At 47.6% G+C, this 21,172-nt stretch overlaps 1 protein-coding gene across 1 annotated transcript in view; it reads right to left on the bottom strand.

The window, feature by feature from the left end:
* The window catches only part of PALLD (palladin, cytoskeletal associated protein), a 190,649-nt gene that overhangs the window by 148,202 nt on the left and 21,275 nt on the right, over positions 1 to 21,172 (bottom strand). The window contains exon 7 of the mRNA XM_047761258.1: positions 19,191 to 19,533. Within this exon, the coding sequence (XP_047617214.1) occupies positions 19,191 to 19,533 (343 nt within the window). The remainder of the gene's footprint in view (positions 1 to 19,190; positions 19,534 to 21,172) is intronic.

The raw sequence follows: 21,172 nt of genomic DNA on the forward strand, positions 1-21,172 counted from the left end.
GCAGTGCCTCACCGTGAGTCCACATGTGTACCTTTCACCCCACGGTCACGTCACTGCCCTAAGTGCATGTCTTCCAAGGATGTGATTGTGGCTTTAGAAAGCAACACTGGCAGCATCCATTCCAAGCCTGCCCCCCTAGCAAGTTAGGCTCTCCTTTTCAATCCAGTTCCTGGCCACAAATCAATGAAAAATACACAAGGACATGGCAGTGAAAGTTGAGGACCAGGACAAAGGTCGTGTGGCGTAGAAGTGAGGGGAGTGTCAGATGCCTTCCAGGCCTGAAATTCATGCACTGCCCCAGGAAGCAGGCTCGCGGCCGGGACACAGAGCCGGCAGCTGCTGCAGCCAGAACCGAGGTCTGAGCCCCCCTACCCCGCCAAGAGGTTCTGAGTAAAGCACGGGCACATCAAGACTGCCCACACTTATGGAAAGAACGAGAACCTCACCGGGGAATGCAGAGGAGGTCGAGGAAACAAAACATCGAGCTTTCCTCTCATCACCTTGTCAGAAAAGGAATTTCTCTTAGAAAAAAAGCTTGGCATCTGCGATCTGTGTGACCCCTGAAGGACAGTGAACATGCTGCACATAAAAAGAACCATTTCCAAACTCCTTGTTAGCAACAGAGCCAAGATTTCTGCTAATGGGCCCAAATGTTGCAAGTGTGTTTTCTTTAGTTTCTCACCCACAGATGTCTTCTCCATCTGGCACTCAAAAATATTGTTACTCAAAGACAATTTTATTTTAAAAAATCAGGCTCCAAATACGTTTGCTATCAACATCTCTGAGTTATCTGAAGTGTGAGCATTTTGTAAATTAGCCTCCGTGCCATGACTGTGGGATAATGACAAGAACACCACATGTCTGCCCTACTCTGTTCACAAGTCAGATGAAATCGGCTGTTTGAGGGCCAGGAGACTGGCATTTTCCTTTGTCTAGATCCTCGGCAGCAAGCAGAGCAAACCCAGGCATCCACCTGCAGGCTGCGTTCTGCTCCGGAAGCTGCTTTGGAGGGAACTTGGTTTCAGAAGAATCCACACGTGCAAACTACCGCCTTCACCGACTCCGATGAGGCTTTGAGCATCTCCCTCCCACTGCTCCTGACCGACCCTCCCCGCAGCCCCTGTGATTGCTTCTCACCTCTGGTGTTTCTCCCACAACCGTCTTCACCACTTGTCAGCATATTTTGGACACTGGGGTCACTAGCAATTGGAGGCTCAGGCTTGAGGGCCAGTGTTTAGGGACATTCTTAAACATGTTGTGGCCGGCGGCCTTCTGCTTTTGTTAGCTCCCTCACAGCCATCCTGCTCCCCCCTTGTCAACTTTCCCGTAATGGATGGAGGTACCCTGCAGACCAGGACTGGCCTCCGGGGTCAGGGGTGTTCACCCCCCGCTGCCAGAGCCTCACTTTTTCTGGGAAAGAGAAATGGACCTGAGACACAGTTGTGGCCAATGACACTCGAGGGAGAGGATTTTCTTCTGAGTGAACAAAACAGCCTCACAAGGCTCTCGGCCTCTGCACCATCCTTCCTGCCTCGGATACCATGGTGCAGACTCGAGTGAATGAGTCCAGGGATCAAACCCACATCCTCATGGATACTGGTCGGGTTCTTAAGTGACTGGGCCACAATAAGAACTCCTGAAACATTCACTTTTAAAGAAGACTGTGTTCCTTGAGGCTGATCTTTAACAACTGCTGCAGCAGCCTGTCTGTGATGAAGGCTAGTGTAGGCTGAAGACAGACGTGAAAAGATGTGAGACAGTGGTTCCTGGGGTGGAAAGAGGCTCAGACCAGAAACACTTTCCATCGAGAGAAAAGGAGACTGGCAACTGTGGACAATCTCTAGCTGCAGGTACCCTCTGCCTCACACCCACCCCAAACCTAAGACAGAAATGATGGAGGACACACAGAGATTACTGCCGAGACACCCCCTGTGGGGTGTCTGCTCAGTCAAACCACTGAGCTTGGCCTGACCCGATGGCATGTGCTTCTTCCCACCGGCCAAACACAGAGACCCTCTGAGCTCGCCAAGAAACCAGTCCCAGGACTTTGACCATCAATGCTGAACCTTAACATAGTCAATTCTGGTTTTAGAAATAAATGAGTTGCTGTAGTGAGTTAGATGTCCTAATTAAGATTTCAATTTGAATACTAGGTACAACTTCAAAAAGGTTTCCAGAGCTCATAATTCTTCTAAGGATAAAACTGATACCTCAGGTAACCAGGATTTGAGAATTTTTTCTAACAATGATAATTACTGGTAAACACATTCCACTTTTCATGAGTTTCTAATGACTAAGCACATTAACATTTTGTAATTAATATGATGACAAAATTATAATCACCATGTTGGTCCTATTTTTTTCAACACATCTCAGCAATTAAAAAAAAATGAATTGGAATTCCCATCATGGCGCAGTGGAAAAGAATCTGACTAGTAACCATGAGGTTGTGGGTTCAATCCCTGACCTTATTCAGTGGGTTAAGGATCTGGCGTTGCTGTGGCTGCAGGGTAGGCTAGTGGCTACAGCTCCAATTCGACCCCTAGCCTGGGAACCTCCATATGCCACGAGTGGGACCCTACAAAAGCAAAACAAAACAAAAACAAAAACATAGATCAATGGAACAGAATAGAAAGCCCAGAAACAAACCCACATACTATGGTCAATTAATCTATTACAAAGGAGGCAAGACTATATGATGGAGAAAAGACAGTTTGCTGAGAAAACTGTAAATGAATGAAATTAGAACTTTTCTCACACCATATGCAAAAATAAACTCAAGATGGATGAAAGACATAGATGTAAGACCAGAAATCATAAAACTCTTAGAAGAAACACAGGAAGTACACTCTTTGACATACATCATAGTAATGTTTTTTAGAGCTGTCTCCCAAGGCAAAGGAAATTAAGGAAAAATAAACAAATTGAACCTAATTAAACTTAAAAGTATTTGCACAGCAAAGGAAACCATCAACAGAATGAAAAGACAACATACTGAGTGGGAGAAAACATTTGCAAATGATATGACTGATAAGTGGTTAGTATCCAAAACATATGAACAGCTCATACAACTCAACATCAAAAAAGCAAACAACCCGATTAAAAAATGGGCAGAAGATCTGAACAGACATTTTTCCAAGAAGACATACAAAAGGCCAACAGGCACATGCAAAAACGCTCAACATCACTAATTATCAAGGAAATGCATATCAAAATAACAATGACACCACACACCTGTCAGTGTGGCCATCATCGAAAAGACCACAAACAACTAATGTTTGTGAGGATGTAAGAAAAAGGTTTCCTTGTGCACTATTGGTAGGAATATAAACTTGTGCAGCCACTGTGAAAAACAGTACAGGGGTTTCTCAACAAACTAAAAATAGAACTACTATATGACCAGCAATGACCATTCCTGCGTCTTTATCCAAAGAAAAGAAAACCACTAATTCGAAAAGATAATGTGCACCCCAAAGTTCTCAGCAACGTTAATTACAAGAGCCAGGACATAGAAGCAACCTAAGTGTCCATCAACAGAGAAATGGATAAAGAAGATGAGGTACATGTATACAGTGGAATACTACTCGGCTATAAAAAGAATGAAATTCTGACATTTGCAGCAACATGGATAAACTTGGAGGGCATTATGCTAAGTGAAATAAGTCAGATGGGGAAAGACAAATACTGTATGACATCATCTATATGTGGAATCTAACGGATAAAAAGCAAATGAATATAACAAAACAGCCTCATACATATAGAGAATAAACTAGCGGTTATCCAGGGGGAAAGAGAAAATAAAGCCTGGGTATGGCAGGGTGGCCTCTTACAAATGCTCCAATGATTCATGTGGGTCACTTGTACAGAGTCGCTGAAATAATTTCTCTGTGACTTAAGGAATTCTTTATTTTGAAAGGTCACACCAATGTGACATAGGTCCAGGTAAACAGTTATGTAAATAGCAGCAATAAGACTTCCTGGAGGAAAACATGTCCAAAATGCCTACTTACTCTAAGTGAAGGATGACAGTAACTGCTTCTATTGGAATGATTATCCGCCCTACATCTTGTCTGTGTCAGGGGGGCAGTGCCCGGAGCCCAGTGGAGACTCTCAGCTTATGACTGGTAGAGTGGTTTTTTTCATCCCTGTAAATTCCACGATAATCCTCTGTTTCTCCTTCAGACAATGTTTTGAGTACACATTGATCCTCAACATGAGCCGTAAATGAACAAGACACGTTCACGCCACAGGAAACCATCAACAAAATGAAAAACCAACCACCAAATTGGAGAAAACGTTTGCAAAGGATATGACCGTGAAGCAGTTAATACCCAAAATATATAAACAGCTCACTGGACTCAACAACAAAAAACCAACCTGATTAAAAACTGGGCAGAGGACCTCAATAGACATTTTTCCAAAGAAGCCATATAGATGGCCAACAGGCATATGAAAAAATGTTCAACACTGTTAATTATAAGAGGAACGCAAAGCAAAACCGCAATGAGATGTCACTCACACCAGTCAGCAAGGCCATCATCAAAAAGACCACAAAAATGTTGGTGAGGCTGTGGAGAAAGGGGAACCCTCACACGCTGTTGGTGGGCATGTAAACTGGTGTAGCCACTACATAAAACAGTATGGCGTTTCCTCAAAAACTAAAAATAGAACTGCCAAATGATCCAGCAATTCCACTCCTGGGTATTTACCCAAAGAAAACAAAAATACTAATTCAAAAAAAATCTATGAGATACCTTAGAAATCTATACATAGAACTTCCATATGACCCCGCAATCCCACTCTTGGGCATCTATCCGGACAAAACTCTACTTAAAAGAGACACGTGCACCCGCATGTTCATTGCAGCACTATTCACAATAGCCAGGACATGGAAACAACCCAAATGTCCATCGACAGATGATTGCATTCGGAAGATGTGGTATATATACACAATGGAATACTACTCAGCCATAACAAAGAATGACATAATGCCATTTGCAGCAACATGGATGGAACTAGAGAATCTCATCCTGAGTGAAATGAGCCAGAAAGACAAAGACAAATACCATATGATATCACTCATAACTGGAATCTAATATCCAGCACAAATGAACATCTCCTCAGAAAAGAAAATCATGGACTTGGAGAAGAGACTTGTGGCTGCCTGATGGGAGGGGGAGGGAGTGGGAGGGATCGGGAGCTTGGGCTTATCAGACACAACTTAGAATAGATTTACAAGGAGATCCTGCTGAATAGCATTGAGAACTTTGTCTAGATACTCATGTTGCAACAGAAGAAAGGCTGGGGGAAAAATGTAATTGTAATGTATACATGTAAGGATAACCTGACCCCCTTGCTGTACAGTGGGAAAATAAAAAAAAAAAAGAAAATTGACAGAACACTGTAAACCAACTGTAATAGAAAAAATAAAAATCATTAAAAAAAAAATCTATGCACCCCAATGTTCACTGCAGCACTATTTATAGTAGCCAAGACATGGAAGCAACCTAAGTGTCTGCTGATGGACGAATGGATAAAGAAATAACGAAGATTGTTCTCTCTCTCTCCCTGAACACAGACACAGACACACACACACACAAATACTATTCGGACATAAAAGAAGACAATCCTGCCATTTTGACAACACAAACTGAACTTCAGGGCATTTTGGCACATGAGGGACCCAGAAAGACAAGTACTGTACAATCTCAACCCACAAAACCCAAAAACCTGAACTCGTAGACACAGAGACTAGACTGGTGGTCACCAGAGTCTGGAGGTGGTGGGGTTAGCAGAACCAGTAAAGGGGGTCCACAGGTACAAACTTCCAGTTAGAAGATAAGTCAGTCCTGGGCCATCAAGTATAGGCTAGTGACTGCAGTTAACAACACTCAACACTGCTAAGAGAGTAAATCTTCAATGTCCTCATCACATGGACGAAAGCATGTAACTCTGTGGGGTAATGGAAGTTAAGTGGACTTTTACTGTGCTGTGGTGACTATTTCACTATGCACACGTGTACCAGAAACACTGTGCTGCAGCATTTGATAAGTCAATTATAACTGGTGAGATACATAAATTATAACTCCACTAAATATTTAATAAAAAAGACCAAGAAAGTTGATGCTTATAAATTTCATGTGAAAACAGATCATGCGGGAAATAACTCGATCTGAGAATAAATCTAGACTAAATGATAGATGGCTCAATAACCGAGAGGCACACCAGTCAGCTACAAGAGCAGGAGTCTTTTCTCGTATCATCCTAAATTCATTTGTTCTAGACCACTTGGAGGGTACGCTGCAGGCTGATAAGGATCTGGGAGAAAGCGAGGAATTGGAAACTATAACTTGTCCATCTAGAGCTACTCACAGTGTTGGGGCAACTTCTGGTCACTTTTTGGAGGTCAAGCGCTTAAGGAAAGGGCCAGCCGGCTCAGGCCAACCTCCTACCAGACCCACGACACAGGCCAGCCTCACCACATGGCCTCCCCAAACACTCCCAGTTGGGAGCTGTTTCTGATCCCCCTGTCTGTTGGCTTGAACCCTGGGCAGCCCCTCATCCCCCCAGTTCAGCTTTATCCTCTTAGGGACTGTGCTGGATCCAGCAGGGCCTGCATCCTTGCCACTGGCATCCATCCCCTGCAGGTCTGAGGATAGTGGAGGAGCGGTGGCCTTGGATGCAGAGCAAAGGTGGGGCCTGCCAGCCGGGCACCAGGCTCTAGAATACATGTCCTTGGCACCCTCCCTTGTCCTGACTGAAAGAACCAAGGACAGCATTGAAAAGATGCGGCTTCCTCATTTCACCCCAGGTCCAGTTGCAGCAGGAATCCCACTTTACTTGGATTGCATCATACGGAACAGAACACTGCTTCACAAAAGCAGCCTGGGCCTTTGCTATGATGCGAAACACCATCTGACCTCAGGGTGACCCGGGGGTCAGGGTCCTCAGTGGACATAAGGACATCAACTTTTAAAGTAATGGGCCCTTTTGGGGCCATCAATCTGCTTTTAGAAACCTCCCTGCCATTTTTTGCTAAAAATAAAAAATTCTTTATTAGATTTCTCTCTAATACAGTAGCTGTTTAGTATTAGATTGTTCTAGTCATGGCAAGACTGAGATAATCCTGCTTTGTAAAGGCAGAATCATTAGAACACACAGGAAGGGAGAACCCTGATGTTTTTCTAGAAGCCTCTTCATGAAACCCTTTCCTCTCTGTCAGATCACTTTTTTTTTTGTCTTTTGTCTCTTTTTTTTTTGTTGTTGTTGTTGTTGTTGTTGCTATTTCTTGGGCCGCTCCTGCGGCATATGGAGGTTCCCAGGCTAGGGGTCGAATCGGAGCTGTAGCCACCGGCCTACGCCAGAGCCACAGCAACGCGGGATCCGAGCTGCGTCTGCAACCCGCACCACAGCTCACGGCAACGCCGGATCGTTAACCCACTGAGCAAGGGCAGGGACCGAACTCGCAACCTCATGGTTCCTAGTCGGATTCGTTAACCACTGCGCCACGACGGGAACTCCCAGATCACTTTTTGACAGAACAGAAGTCAATATGACCACTTCATGTCTGGTTTAGGGGATGCCCTTTGAAGAAGGAACAGTGAAGGAGATGAGCGGACCAGGCAGGGTACACACGCACCCAGAGCAAGACTGCAACCCTGCAGCCAAAATGATTTGGAAGCCCAGGCTCAAAACCCCATTTTAGAAATGACAAAAGACATTTTTACTTTGCATTGTATTCAGGCCGTATTTAATGGCTTTTTTTTTTTTTTTTTTGCTACAAATGTTATATTGCACATAATGATACATTCCTGAAACCAGATGGCAGAGAACTATTTTCCAACAAAGAAACAAGGACACGAAAATATGTGTGGTCTTCCCAGAAACCTTTCACAACCTTCACATGGAACGGCAATTTCTAGGAAAGCAGAGAGTCTGAAATGATGGCGGAGGGATGTAATTACCCGTACATGACCAACTTAGAAATTCTCTGAGCAGAAAGGACCTCTGGGCTAGTCCTGTTCCTTTTGGCTCCTGACGTGAACGGTGAAGTAAAAATATTCAGATGGGACGTTGGTGACTCCACATACCATGAGGCTAAGAGCTGGAGGGCCTCGAATGGCGCTTCGCGCTGCGGACACACCGCCACTCTGCTGAAAGGACAAGCCAGGCCCCCAGGGCAACGTGGACGGAGCAGCCCAGGGCAAGTGCTCACCAGGGTTTCTGCGTGGAGCTGGGTCAGAAAAGCAGGCTCCAGCCAAAGTGGGAGAGGGACGGAGTCATCACCTCCACGTCCTATTGACTAAGGCACTTCCCTCGGCATTACCAGGAACCTTGACAGTCAAGGTCATCCTTATACAACAGCTCACCCTCGTGGGAACCTCTACACCCGGCAGGCAGGGGATGTGAACCTGGTACAGCGAAGGTGGAGGTTCTGATTTCAATTAGTTTAGTTCCTTTTGAATAATGGTGCAAAAATGTGGGTCCCTTTATGCATGAGGACCCAGCCAATGTGTTTTGTGAAAAGTCTACGTATTTTATCCAATTAGTTTAATCTGTACCTCATTCTTAAAACCCAGGGAAAGACTAACTCCCTTGCCACATGTGGAAAAGGTTTTCCAAAAACAGTGTTGATTGCAGTGCTCCCCACAAGGCTTGTGTGATCATAACTTTAGTCAAGGGGGGAAATGGTCGTTCTTTGGTTTGTTGAGAACGTACAGTCTGTTCTCACACATGTAAGAGGAACCAATTCGAATAAACCCCCTGCTATGAAAGTTCTCACCATTAGGTGATGTCTTGGTTTAAAAGAAGATCTTACACTCTCACAGAAAAAGAAAAGAAAAACAAAAAAATCAATGCTGAAAAATTGGCACCCTCAGGGATTTCAGCCTCCAGTAGACAGAACTAAATTCCCTAGTAGTAAAAGCTGTAGATACAGACTGAAATTCAGTTTCTATGATTTAGAGACTCATTAGCTGAGAAGGACTGTTTTAAAATAGCTGAATCTAGGAAGCAGGCTTCTTCGATAAAAGCCCAGCTCCAGGTCCTATTCTGTTTGTGTGTTTGTTTGCTTTTTAGGGCTGTTCCTGAGGCACATGGAGGTTCCCAGGCTAGGGGTCTAATCGGAGCTACAGCTGCTGGCCTACACCACAGCCACAGCAACACAGGATTTGAGCCGCGTCTGCAACCTACAGCACAGCCCATGGCAACGCCAGATCCTTAACCCACTGAGCGAGGCCAGGGATCGAACCCGCAACCTCACGGTTCCTAGTTGGATTCGTTTCCACTGCACCATGATGGGAACTCCTTCAGGTCCTCTTTAGATGGAAGAAGTTAGTGGCTACAGCATGGACCATAGAGCTATGGAGCAAAGGAGATAAGTAGGGGCAAAAAAAGAGTATGATTGTACCGGAAATGTCTCCTTGGGCTTTCAACTACCAACACCCTGGTCACTCCTGGCAGAAACCAGCCGGTGGTGCCAGGACACTATGACACGATGCCCTCCCACCTGCCTCCTCAAGGGCAAACCTGTGTCCTCAGCTCGCCTCCTGGTCTTCCTTCTCCACCCGTCGCAGGGCCCCTTTCCTGTGGGGTTACCTATGGGGTTATCTGTGGGATTATCCATAGGAGTCTTTGTTTCCACCCAACGTCCCTGCCTCCTCAAACACTTTCATTGGAAATGCTTATCTTTTTAGGCCCACACCCGCAGTGTATGGAAGTTCCCAGGTCAAGGGTCAAACTGGAGCTGCAGCTGCAGGCCTACACCATAGCCACAGCAACTCGAGATCCTTAACCTACTGAGCAAGGCCAGGAACCAAACCCGCATCCTCACGTAGACAAGGTTGGATTCTTAACCCGCTGAGCCACAATGGGAACTCTGGAAATGCTCATTCTGATGGAACTCTGGTTCCTGCTGAGGATGTTACTAATACCTGCGTGCCCTCCTCTGAGCCAGGAGAGTTCCAGGTGGCCCTGTGCTCCTCACCCACCCTTAGGACAGTTCTGCCATCACCCCTGGACAGCTGCCTCTCCCAAAGTCCACGAGCTCTGCCCATCCCCACACCCACTTCCCTGCTTGTCACCCACCACCCTGGCCACTCCCTACTTTGCTTGTCAGCTCACTGCCCAGCATTTCGTTTCCTGCCACCCCCTTTGGCCACCATCCACATATGCGTCCCTGCTGACATCTCCACTTCAGGGCCCCCTGACCACCTCCTTCGCTCCTGTGACCATAACCTCCACCTACACCGTTCGCTCAAACAAACGTTCCTGGAATTCCTCTAGTGCTCAGAAGTTCCTTCCTCTTTGAGAGTTCAAATGTTCTGCGTCCTGGCTCGGATCATAACACGGTCCCCTTTCACATTTTCCTACTTACCCTCCCTTTGGGTCTTTGTCATCCCTGGTGTAACTCCCATTTTCTCAGTCCCATCTCTTTCCCCCTTGAGCCCTGATCCAGCTTAATCCGCTTCCCCTTCTGACTGTACAGCTGGTGGTGCTGGTTGGGTGGTGGCGCTGTGGTCCTGATTCCACCTCCAGAGGGCTGATCGAAGCTGAAACCCGGTGCTGAGAACACGCATGCTCACCGAGTCCAGTGACGGTCACAGCCTGATTTCAAACGGGGGCTCACTATTTCCAGGAAACACACAGGCCCTTCCCTGAATTCCCCATCAGCTCACCGCTCTCACCCGCCGTTTCTGCTCTTCAGCCCCAGACACCACGGCCCTCCTTCCTTTCTCGGCAGATGCCTTCACCCCGTATTTTGCTGACCCGTCGTTATTTGACTTGCAACCTCATTTTTCTTCATGGATCTTCTCTCCCTCACCACTGTTTTCAGGTAGAAGGTTTCCACCAACTTTCCGGGGAAGGCCTGGTATGGAGTATACATGAAATGCTGGTCTTTTAAACTTGGCAGGGGAGTTCCTGTTGTGGCTCAATGGAAACGAATCTGACTAGTATCCATGAGGACGCGAGTTCGATCCCTGGCTTCATTCAGTGGGTTAAGGATCCAGTGTTGCTGTGAGTTGTGGTGTAGGTCACAGATGTGGCTCGGACTTGGCATTGCTGTGGCTATGGAGTAGGCCAGCGGCTGCAGCTCCAGTTTAACTCCTAGCCTTGGAACTTCCACATGCCCTGGGTATGGCCCTAAAAAGACAAATATATATATATATATTTGGCTGGAGTTCCCACTGTGGCACAGTGGGTTAAGAATCCAAGTGCAGTGGCTTGGGTCACTGTGGAGGTGCAGGTTTGGTCCCTGGCCAGGCATAGTGGATTAAAAAATCTGGTGTTGCTACAGCTGTAGCTCAGGTTTAGTCCCTGGCCTGGGAACTTCTATATGCCATGGGTGCAGTCATAAAAAAAATTAAGACATTTGGCTTATTTGTGGCTTTAAAATGAAACATTATCTGACTTTGTTGCTCTTCTCCTGACACCTGATGCCACTGGAGGAGGGGTTCATATTGTAGGGGGAGATGGGAGCAGTCAGTAGGTGTGGACAAGCAAAGTCACTCCAGAACACAGGAGTTTTCCGGGGAGGGCTTTTCAGGATGGGGTGGAAAAGCCCAGACGGAACCCCAGGGGCATTAAGGAGAGGGGGAGGCGGGGCCAGGAGGGGAGGGGAGAGCTCTCAGACCCAGAACCTTCTGCCTCCAGCTGTGCCCAGAGCCAGTGGTGGTTCCTGAGGGGAGGCTGAATGGGGCAGGGCGAGGGTGGGGGGAGACAAGATCAACAGGACTAATTTCTTTTAAAATAACAGCTTGTAACCATAAAAGTGAGAAACCTGATTGCCGAAAAGTTGGAAAATCAAGTCAACAAGAAAGCATAACCGTTCAGGATACCATCACTCAGACAGCCAATGGTAACATTTGGTGTATTTCCTTCTAATACCTAACAAACACTTTAGTTGGTTAAACTAGTTCATTGTTTTCATGAAGTTAGTACGCAGATCATTTTGTTTCTAGCATTTTTTGGTGGGCACTCTATTGTTAACATTTTGACACCAGATTCACGGCATTATCTCTGGGCATATAGTTCATAATGTGGCTCTGAGCTGAGTCTCCCACCCACACCCCCTTAAAAATAAAAGGTTTCCTCTCTAGCAGGAACCACACTTCCCAACTCACTGTGTAAGCACTGAGGGGCCTCGCACACACCGCGGAAAGATGAGGGCACAGTGAAGGGAGAGTGCACAATTGTGTGCGTTTTCTCAGAAAGCAACTACGATGTGAGACGGACGCGTGGCATTTCCGACGGGTGCTTCAAATGTACGTGGAGTATCTGCAAGTATTTCCATCTGGATTTCAGACACCAAATAAGACGACCAGCCACAAAAAGAAGGACTCAACCTTCTTCTGGAAATGGAATTAAAACATCACATTCGCCAAGAGGCAAGCATAGCAAAGCACTCTTATCCTAGTGCCCAAGCATGTGACTCTGTGTCAGAGCCAATATTTCTGTGAAAAAATTAGGAGGCAAGGCTACATCGAAATGTTATTCCTTCATGAAAAGCTTCAGACTTCAGGAAGTTCCCTGATTGCACTTTCCATTTCAGGGAGGGGTGGCCTCAAAGTGATCCAACATCAACACTGTTCCTGCAAAGTCATCACACCACATTCAGGAAGGGCCCACGTCCACACAACTGAGTGCTTCAGAATTAGGAACACAGTCTCGTAGACACGTCAGTGAAGGCGTGCCTGTGGTTTTGTAATAACAAGCTGAAGACACTGAGTTTGGCCCCATTTTTGGGTCCTAATATTATCTGGAAAACCCTCTGGTTTGTACTTTCACTGTTCCTGAACGGCTTGGTTATCTGACTAGACTCATCAGATAATGAAAGCCACTCAACCAGAAATGGAAGTGGGTGACTGCCACGTTCTCATAATCAAAAGCACAACAATAAATGAATAAAGAAGACGTGGTACATATACACAATGGAATACTACTTAGCCATAATAAAGAATGAAATCATGCCATTTGCAGCAACACGGATGGACCTAGAGATTATCGTACTGAGTGGACTAAGTCAGAAAGAGAAAGAAAAATACCATATGATACTACTTACATGCGGAATCTGAGATACGGCACAAATGAACCTTTCCACAGAACAGAAGCAAACACGCAGGCAACAACAAATTTATGGTTGCCAAGGCGGAGGGGTCAGAGAGCGGACAGAGGGGGAGCTGGGGGTTAGTAGATGCAAACTATCACATTTCAGATGGATAAGCAACGAGGTCCTGCTGTACAGCACAGGGAACCATGTCCAATCTCTTGGGATAGACCATGATGGAAGATAATGTAAGAAAAAGAATGTGTATATATGTATGACTGGGTCATTTTGCTGCACAACAGAAATGGACATGACACCGTAAATCAACTACACCTTGATAAAAAAAAAAATAAAGGAAATAATAAAGTTAAAAAAAAAAAAGACGAAGCACCGCGTCTTATCTTCCAAGCATCAGACTGAGAAGAGGAGGCACTCTGACTGCACGGAGTCTAATTCAGGGACTGGTCATCCTACGTGTCTGCGTGATATGGAAGGAGGTGAGGAATGAATGTGTGTTCTTGCTGTGTGGTCGTGTGAGCATCGGTCATAACTCACTCCACCGTGATGCCGCTGTCCTCTTCCTGTCGGTGACCTAAGCTCCTCCAGTTGGTGACCTAAGCTCTGGTGTCACCCAATGCTTCAGAAGCTCATGGATGAGGGAGTGACACGAGGGCTGGATTTTCAGCACATGTGTGTGGATTTAAGGACCTCTTCACGACGGCTGGGAAGGACAGCTCTTTGACCTTGGTTTCCTATTCTTCCCCAAATTGTTCTTCTTATCTTCTGCCTTGCGTGGGTGTGTTTGGATCCACTGGGTAAGGCTTAACCCAGGACAGAGCCTAGGAGACCCTTTGTATTCTGATGTCAAACAGTAACAGAGTGACATCTCGAACCCCAACCAGCAGAGGTTAAAGGACAGAAAACGCCCAACGTTCCCGGTTACAATGACCAAGCCGCACCCCTGGGCTTGGGCTGCGTCCAGCACAAACAGGACAGGGAGGGAGTGGCCCAGAAGCCCTCAGGCCCGTATCGCATGTCTGCATCTGAAGGGTCACACACCTTGAAAGCAGTTTGATTGTCCTCGGGCAGCAGGGAGCCCAGGGACGTCCTAGAGAGTGAAAACGTCCCCTGTCCTTCCAGACGGCTCATTTCCAGTGTGACGTTTAAAAACCCCATCCAGCGGGATTCTTATTCAATCCTTCGTATTCCTCCAGCGTACGGGAGGGATGGTATCAAGTGGGCAAGTACAGTAAAGTGGGGGCCCCGGGAGAGGGGGGGTTGGAGAGTCAAAACCCTGCGGTGTATCTGGGTCAAAGTCAACAGCACCAAGGGGCTGTCTAACCGTGGGAGAGCCTCTCTTCCTCTTTGCGGGTCTGTTCCGGGACATTTACCACTGGTCAGGCCCTGACCCAGGACAGGGTGAAAGGGCGTTGAAGGACAGTCAGGCCTTTCATTATAACAGTGGGGAAAGTGTCGCACAAACCCCCACACAAGTAGACCAGCAACGAGCAGGAATGACTCCGTGAAGGCCCCTCTGCCCTGGGGATCAAGGAAGGTGGCTGTGGTCAGTGGAGATGGGGATGAAAGGAGGAGCTGGCCCTCAGCAGCCCACAGGACAGCTGGGGAGCGAACATTCCAGACCTGGGAATGACCTGTGTCCCCTCGCGCTTCAGGTGTGGAGGGGCCACGAGGACCTTCCAGAGCCGGCGAGCCTGGTCCCTCCTCGGGTCCCCTGCAGGAGGTCTGGCACCCCCTCCTGTGCCCCCACGGCCCTCACCTCATCCTCTGGTCTCCCAGGGTCACGGCTGCCCTTGACCTCACAGAAGTCAGCCCAGAATTGGATGAGGCTGCAGTGGAGCCTGACAGGGGCTGTGAGCCAACAGGACCTAACCCCTTGGTGGGACACACATGGCTGGGAGACCCAGCATCGCAGGGGCAGGAGGGGACGCAGGTGGTGAGGGGTAGCTCCTGAAGAAGCCTGATCCAGCCTGAAGCCATCAGTCCTCAGGTGGCAAGTCTGAGTTCTCCTTAGAGGTGGAGAAGGAGAGTGGTGAGACGTCCACGCCTCACTTGGCCTTGATCAGCTGGAGAACCTGTTGTGAGTGACTCACACCCTCCTCCCAGCCTGAGGGCGAGGGTGTGTTACGGGCACCAGTGTAACAACGACGCAGCGCTTCACCTGCTGACCTGTCTTGTGTCTGGCGGGGAACCAGCTCACGGCCTCACCCCAGTCACCTCCTCTTCCACAAGACAGAGGAAGAGCATCAAAAGAGAAGTAAGTGGGGTTTGAGGACCGCAGGCTGGTCCTTCTCCCTGGTTCGGCTCACTAGGGAAGAGCTCGGGGACAGCAGGAGCTGGCTTTCCACCTGCCCTGCAGGTTGCCTGCAAACCCTAGCTCCAAAGGTTCTTTCCAGCGAGGATATGGAGGGAGTTGGGCATTTACTTTGCAGAGTGCAGGTGGCATGAGCGCTCCTTGCTGAGCCCTGAATGGGGACAGCAATGTGGTACATGGTTCACAGGCCATGTGCCTCTTCCCTCTTCCTCTTCTCTGGTAAGAACTATGCCGTAAGCAACACATGGCTTCTCCTCTCTGCATAGCGATGGACAACAGTGGGCATCAGACACAAGTGACTCTCACTGGTGAATTCTCTCTGCATGGATCCCATGTGCATCTCTGGTCCATAGCAAGTGACTGGCATGCCACAGCCACTGTGTGTGGCCTCTGGAACTCACTGAACGGCCCATATTCAATCACGTTTGACACATCTGAGGGGCAATGTCTGAACCAAGGCACCGAGAGGCAAGGGAACAGGAGTGGACGTGAAGCCCCCACCCCCTGACCCAGGCCAGGCTGCCCCCTGCCACTGTCAGGTGTGCAGCTGTGGCTGGAGGCTGGGACAGTGCCAGGACCCTGGGTGGGGATTCCTGCTGGAGGACCTTGCTGGAGAAAAGAATTCGGGACATTTCTATCCTTTCATTTTAGTCTTTGATTTTTTTTTTTCCTTCCCATGATCAGTATTGAGCTTTTTGAGAGAAAAAAATGCAAAGAGATTTTCCTTCTGAAAATGATATTCTTTTTAGGAATCTAACAAGTCAGGTACCTTTTCCAGGTTCATTTATTACCAGAGTAAATATTTAAATTCTTATTTTTTGTCCCCTCCTAACCGTTACCTATTTGTTTGTTTACAAAGTATTCAGATGAAAGACAAGCCATAAAGCCCCAGATAGAAGCCTCTCCCTTCATGGAAAGGAGTAAAATCAAGGGCTGAGGAAAAAAGATTCCAGTGAACTACAGTTTTTCCTCTGCCAACCATAAGACACAAACCTTCATTTCCCCGCTCTGCCCAGTGGATGAAGACATGTATAAGCATTTTACTTGGTGGATACCTGTAGTCATCAATCATCAATACCTCTGATGCCACTCTACTTTATTAGCAGATGTCATTCAATGGAATTCCATTGTATCAATGGACACAACTTTTAAAACAATGAGAAAACCAAAGGGAATTTGTAGGGGTATAAATTGGGAGTTTGGAATTAATAGATACACACGACTATATACAAAATCGGTAAAAAGTGAGGACCTGCTGTACAGCACAGGGAACTTTACTGAAGATCTTGTAATAACCTATAAGGAAAAATAATCTGAAAAGAAATAATGTATGTATGTGTGTGCAACTGAATCGCTTTTCTGTAAAGTTGAAACTAACACAACACTGTAAATGAACTGTACTTCAATAACCAACCAACCAACAACACAAGGGGCAAACCTCTTCAGAAAAGACCTCTGTAATAGAGAAAGGGGTAGAAGACCTCGTACTGAACCGTGACCTCAGGACATCCAGGGTGCTTGGAAGAGGGGAAGCAGAGAGTACTAATTTTGTCTCTCCTCCTGTATTGTTTGAATTGTCACATCAAGCACGCACTTACTTTGTAATGAAAACAAAATCTAAAAAAGTATTATAATTCATAAGAAAAATGTAAAATTGGTACACATTTGGAAAGTGTCATATTATTTCCTACCAAGGAACTGGCTGGTCATTATATATCACGAGAACCATTAAGCGATGCTCTAAGGATATCTTCTTTTTTTTTTTTTTTTTTGGTCTTTTTGTCTATCTTAGGGCTGCACCAGAGGCATATGGAGGTCCCAAGGTTAGGGGTCCAAGCAGAGTTGTAGCTGACAGCCTACATACAGCACAGCTCAGAGCAACTCCGGATCCTTAACTAACTGAGCCAGGGATTGAACCCACGTCCTCATGGTTGCTATTCGGGTTCGTTAACCACTGAGCCAGGACGGGAACTCCTCTAAGGATATCTTTAAACACATAAAGATTTGACAAAAGAGGGCAGTGGGAAAACCCAGCCCCAGCAATGTTATTTCTAAGCCCTGAGGTTTCCCTCATTTCCACATGAAGGGAATTTAAACATTCAAGTCCACCTTCCCTATACTTTATACTGAAAATCTGACTAATAAGCAAATCATGATGTCACTCTTCAAACATGTGCTTGAGCTACTCATCCGCTTAAAAACCACAAAAGTGTTTTGTCTGCCTTTTGTAGAGATGCCGAGATCGCCCCCCCCCCACCTCACTTGGAGCCGAGTTAAAAGCCACTGAAAGTCTCAAGATAAGCAGGGCTGTAAATGCCTGTGGAAGCCCCTCCTGTTTGCTCTCCTGTGATTTGTACTCAGTCATGAGCCCTGGGGCAGGTACACTTCATTCCCACTCAGCAGACAGACCACCCTTCCTCCCAGGACAGCAGGTCCCTGGTTTCGTTATAAGCACTGCAAATACAGAATCTAGATGCAAAGATAAGAGCAGTCAGCAGAGACAATTAATTAATTCAATGGGTTGGAGCTAAGAGTACAAATCTATTCTCAGGCTGTCACTTTGGGGTTCCTTTGACCTGCCCAGAGCCTCAGAGGAGCTGGAGTCTGGGGAGAAAACATTCACTGCTGCACACAGACCTGGCAGCCTTGCTGCCCCCAAACCTGGGTGGGTACAGAGTGGCATGCAGGTGGGAAAGAGAGATTTCTGAAACTGCCACACAGGATGGTCCAGAAGTTCCTTTTTATAAAACCGCCTGCTCATGTGTTAACTTAAGGTATTTTTGTTTGGCTAATTTGTTATTTGATTAGCCTAACAATGTTCGTGAAGCTGCCTAATGATAAAATGATGTATGGATGTAAGATGCTATTCTAATCTGAATATCTTATATAGTCTAGGATGTGTGCATATCCTATGCATTCTAACCAAGGAGCTAATGGTGGGAGATGAAAGCAGATTGTTCTGTACCAGGGAGGCAGAGCGAGGTCTGTCCTGAAGCCGTCCTTCCTGCTCCAAGCACAAATGTCAGACATTGCAGGGAATCACAGGGGCTTTCCCAGATCCCAGAGAATTCATTCAAGGAAATGTGGAGGGTATGTGCACACCAGGACGGCGATGCAACGTTGGCTCTGCTGTGATGGAACCTTTCCAGTGGACTGAGTTCTGCTCCTCTGACCATAACGGCTCCATCCTAACCACTTGCCCTGGTATGGCACCAACAGAAACAGCGCTCACATTATCACCCTAGCGAGATAATGGGAATCCAACACGAAGGTGGTACCCGCAGGATCCAAGGCCTGGCGGGTTGGGCTGCCAAGGGTGCTCTTCCTCCGTACCAGCCAGCTCCCTCTGAGTCCATCTCTGCCCCAGGTTCTGCACACGACAGCGCCATCCTCAGCTTTCAGGCTTCCCATGCTTATCTATGCCGGATTTCCTGACCAATTCTTAAATTTAAACCACTTGGAAATGCTCTGAACAGAGTGCTGGAAGTAGGTCCATTCCCCAGCCTGTCTGCGGAGAGGCTACATCCTTGCGACATTGTGCGAGGCCACGCTGGGCACAGACACTGTCACAGCTGACAACAGTCACAGCTCTTAGCAAAAGGCGCATTGAACCAAGCTTCTCATTTACTTTCTCTAGTTTGGGGCATCTTTTATATTTTCGAAGGACCCACTCGTAGCAAGGTCACACCAGCTGGTGACAACCTGCCTGCAGCAGGGGTCACGTGCCCCCAGCTGAGTCCAGGCAAAATGCTTTCCAGGACAGGACTCCGCAGGAGTCTGGGAAGTATGATAAGGCCCCGCGGGAGTACTCACAGTTTTGGCTTGGCCAGCAGAGGAGGTGGTTCCTTTGTGGGCGACAGCAGGGCGGGTGGTGGTGGCAGGGGTTCCCCTCCATCAGCCTTGCCGTTCACCAGCCCATTCATGCCGTGGCCGTGGCTGGCATGGACTCCGTTGGGCTCCCTCTCGGTGGGACTGAACGGAAGGGCCACTGGACTCAGTCCTAATGTAGGGCTGTTCCCCGGCTGGATCTCAGCGGGTTCCTTTGAAGCCAGCTCGAAGGGGCTGGTCTCCCAGACTGGAGGGGGCGGCGGGAAGGGCTGGAAGTGGCCCGTGCTGGCCTCTCCTGCTGAGTCGTAGCCGCAGGTTTCTGTGCTGGCTGAGGGAGGGGACGGGAAGGAGGCAGTGAGGTGCAACTAGCAACAGCCCCTTTCTACTGTCCTGGGTGGTCTGGGAAGCCCAGTGCGCTGTTGACTGGAAGGGGCAAGGCTGGCAGAGCGCCGGGTCCCCCACCCCCCGCTTGATTCCGTTGCACCTGTTTCATCTCCCGAGGGGCCCACCAGCAGGAGACCAGCTACCAATTCATGAACAAATTTCAAACAAGAGCTAAAGATAGAACTTCATAAAAAACGAAAACCCAGGGGGAGTTCTTGTCATGGCTCAGTGGTTAACAAACCCAACTAGGATCCATGAGGATGCGGGTCTGATCCCTGGCCTCGCTCAGTGGGTTAAGGATCCAGCGTTGCTGTGAGCTGTGGTGTGGGTCGAAGACGTGGCTTGGATCCCACGTTGCTATGGCTCTGGTGTAGGCCGACAGCTATAGCTGTGATTGGACCCCTAACCTGGGAACCTCCTTATGCCGTGGGTGTGGTCCCAAAAAGACCAAAAAAAAAAAAAATCACAACACAAATAGCATTGACTAATGACATTTTGTCCTCTCATATTCAGCCACAGATCCGACCGAACACCCTACCCTTTCTTTGCTGATTAGCTTTGGCTGTAGAGGTTTCACATGCCAGACAATAGATGCTCCCTCCCTCCTTCATCCCAAGCCCAGAGAAGCTCTGAGTCCTAGTGAAATGTCTCACCCTCTCACACTTAAGTTGTTCCAGTTCTGAGTGTCACAGCAGACACTCAGCCGTGACTGCTGCGTGTGGCTCTCAGCAGACAGAAAGCATCTCGAGAAAGAGAGGGGGTCCTCGCATTCCTCACCCTGCCTTGCGCCCCGCAGAGCTCCTGGAATGTACTACAAAGATGCTTAACTGGGGTAAACGGAAGGCTCAAAAATAGCTCTTGATTATGTTGGGCCTAGAGGAGATTTATCTGGGATGAAAATGGGAAATAGCGTGTGTCGATTTCTGCCACAGAGGTGAGAGCCCAGAGCTCAGGCCACGGGGCTGGGGACACCTGCATGCCTGCTGTGGGACTGCCTTCAACTAAATCAAAACACCAGGGTCTTTGCCCTGGCACCGATCACGACCCTGCTGTTTCCTGTCAGCCCTTGAGCCCTCACTCTGACCTGACATCTCCTACTTCCCCCATCCCTAAACCAGTTTTGTCTGTGTCTCTGCTGCCCCCTAGCAATGTGTTCTTAGGCTTCTAGAGGAGTCAATCTGCCCTTGGGCTGCGTCTTCAGCCCAGGACTGAAGTCCACTGTGTTATGTGCCGGGTGTTTTAGAAACCATGGTAAAATAAACAGGAGAGATAAGCAATCAAGACAAAGTGAAGCTAACTAACAATAGCAGAAAAAGTTAACTGAAGGTCAAAGAAATAATGGGAAAGAACTGGTTCATGCTGCTCCTCCATTGCTAAGTTTCTGAGGTTAGAGATGGGTATTTTATTTATTTATTTATTTATTTTATTTTTTGGCTTTTTAGGGCCACACTGGCGGCACATGGAGTTTCCCAGGCTAGAGGTCGAATTGGAGCTACGGCTGCTAGCCTACACCAGAGCCACAGCTACGCCAGATCCGAGCTGCGTCTGTGATCTACACCATAGCTCACGGCAACGCCAGATCC

The sequence above is a fragment of the Phacochoerus africanus genome, chromosome 15 (assembly GCF_016906955.1).
Source record: "Phacochoerus africanus isolate WHEZ1 chromosome 15, ROS_Pafr_v1, whole genome shotgun sequence".
Lineage (NCBI taxonomy): Eukaryota > Metazoa > Chordata > Mammalia > Artiodactyla > Suidae > Phacochoerus > Phacochoerus africanus.